This window comes from Engraulis encrasicolus, chromosome 21, assembly GCF_034702125.1.
Source record: "Engraulis encrasicolus isolate BLACKSEA-1 chromosome 21, IST_EnEncr_1.0, whole genome shotgun sequence".
Lineage (NCBI taxonomy): Eukaryota > Metazoa > Chordata > Actinopteri > Clupeiformes > Engraulidae > Engraulis > Engraulis encrasicolus.
Window position 1 is genome coordinate 30,521,545 of NC_085877.1, and position 2,412 is coordinate 30,523,956.

A 2,412-nucleotide genomic window follows, 5' to 3' on the forward strand; every position below is an offset into this window, starting at 1 on the left:
ATTGGTTGACGAGACGGCCATCTAATTGTGTCGCGCGCGCGCTCTCTCTCTCTCCCTATGTGTCTGCGGAGATGGAGAGGGCAAAGAGGGAGGGAGAGAGGGATGGAGATGGGATGGGGGAGGGGGACCGACCAGGAGCGTCTGTTCTGCAGAAGAGAGGAGAGGGGAGGGGGATGGGTGGATTGGAGGAGGAGTAGGAGAGAAGAGGAAGAGGCAAGGGGAGCGCGCATGGAGTGCGCGAGCACGCTTAAAAGCCTCAGCGCGTTTTACCGCAGTATCACTGGACTTACCCGCGCGCGCTGCGACACTCCGTCCGGTTTTCAGGGGGGAGGAAAAAAAGGTTTGCTCGTTCACTGAGCCACGCGCAATTTTTCGTTAATATCATTTTAAACCACAACAGGTGGACGGCCGCTATTTCCCCGAGGCACATTTCATTTGAGGTCGCCGACATTTTTTTCTTTTCTCGTCTCCATTCGCCGGGACCGGACGGATTGCCTCAGGGCGCGCGGTGTTCCGTTATTACACGGTGCTGTCTCCTACTTCCATCTTCGCCTAGTCAGTAATTTCTCCATCCGCGCCGCGAGTCGTAGCGTGTAGTACACCAGACCCCCTCTGCCCGAAACCATGGCCAAGGAAGACGACAAGGGAGGCAACGGAGGATGGAAGGAGTTCTTCTGGAACCCACGGACGCACGAGGTGATGGGGAGGACGGCGAGCAGCTGGGGTGAGTGTGTCTTGTCTTAGCGGCCGCCGGTACCGACTGTGGCTTTTGGGTTTGGATTTAGGCCGACCACCCGCCCTACCCTACCCTACCCTACCCTACCCCACCCTACCCAACCCGCACCATCACAGAAACCTCACTAGTTCTGGCTGCGGTAATGTTAAGAGATTTCAATTCGTTAACGGCATCAGGTGTATTATAGACAATCGGCGGTCGCTGCTTTGTCCACGGTAGTAAGATAGAACACGCATAGCACCAGAGCAGCACTGTAGACGTTACATAAGAGAAGACATTCACATAGGGATGCTGCAGAGGAAGAAGAGAGGGGAGCGCGTTTCATTCGCGTTGACGTCGGCGGCCTGTACATACATTTGTGGAGAGGTGTTTGTCATTTCATGGGTATGGTTGGATGGAAGATTGGTGTTTGCCATTTCATGGGTATGGTTGGATGGAAGACTGGGACATGGTGGTCCCCGTCCCCCACCACCCCGTTGAAGATGCAGCCTGTATCCCGGACCAGGGCTGAGCGTTCTCCTCCCTTATTTAATTAATTCTGGGTTCTACCGGAACCCATTGCGCAATGCGTCTGATGGTGAGCTTATGCGTGTGTGAGAGCGTGTGTGTGTGTGTGTGTGTGTGAGAGAGAGAGCGTGTGTGTGTGTGTGTGTGTGTGTGTGTGTGTGTGTGTGTGTGTGTGTGTGTGTGTGTGTGTGTGTGTGTGTGTGTGTGTGGTGCGCATATGCCCAATCTCTTTTTTTTTAGTTCTACAAAATGGGCCTGCCTACAGTAGATACATTGTGTTGTTCTGTCATTCTGCGTCTCCCTGCGCATTTGGATGGCGGTTCACGGCAGCTTTCAGGTGTATGGTTGGGTCTTGGTAAAACAACAAGGATGTGAAATATAAAGATGTCGTCAGCAACCAGAACCTCTCGATCAATTGCTTGACGGTGGCTTTTAGATGGATACTGCCCCTGTCGTAGCCTACGTGAGCGCGCCTGATGCTCCACTCGCGTTCACACTCATCATCATAATAATGTCAGCGCGCATGCAAGGTTATCGCATGAGGTCGAATCGTCGTGAGGATGGGAATTGGCTGTTCCTCGCGCAATTCGGTGACGTGATTCACGTGACGTGACGTCGACGGTCTCCGTACAGAGACCGTACGTCTGCCTCTCTCTCCCTCTCATCGCTTCATACAAATCCGCCCCGTTATAATCTGCTGGCATTCGGCAGCGTGCGCTCGCGATGGCCCGTAGAATGAAGCAGCAAGCAGCACCATGCCCATGCGTGCGTGCGCGCGTGCGTTTGGCTGGACATGTTGCGGCAGTCAGGCTGGCAGCCAGCCTGCCCGTCAACGGGCGATTCATTGTAAGCTACCGAGCAGCAGCAGCAGCACCGACAGCAAGCAGGCTATTCTTCAAATGGCAGCTAGACGCTGCAAGTGATGTGAATGCCTGCTACTCCAGCCTACATGACAGCCTGCGCGCGTGTGTGTGCGTTTGATGTGTGTTGAGTAGTATGATGACACACACAACCCCTCCTCTCTTTTACATTTAGTTTAGGGAAACGTCACCTAGGCGTACTTGAGCACCTGAAAAGACAGAAATAGCAACCAAAATACCACTCCAACAACAGCGCATAGCTCCAGATAGTAGCAGCATACATTTTGCGACGAGACCCTCCGTCCACTA

At 53.7% G+C, this 2,412-nt stretch overlaps 1 protein-coding gene across 1 annotated transcript in view; it reads left to right on the plus strand.

Moving 5' to 3' along the window:
- Nucleotides 1–237: 237 nt before the first annotated feature.
- atp1b2a (ATPase Na+/K+ transporting subunit beta 2a) overlaps nt 238–2,412 on the plus strand; it is a 37,428-nt gene continuing 35,253 nt past the window's right edge. Inside the window, exon 1 of the mRNA XM_063187357.1 lies at nt 238–724. Coding sequence (XP_063043427.1) covers nt 625–724 — 100 coding nt within the window. The 5' untranslated portion in view covers nt 238–624. The remainder of the gene's footprint in view (nt 725–2,412) is intronic.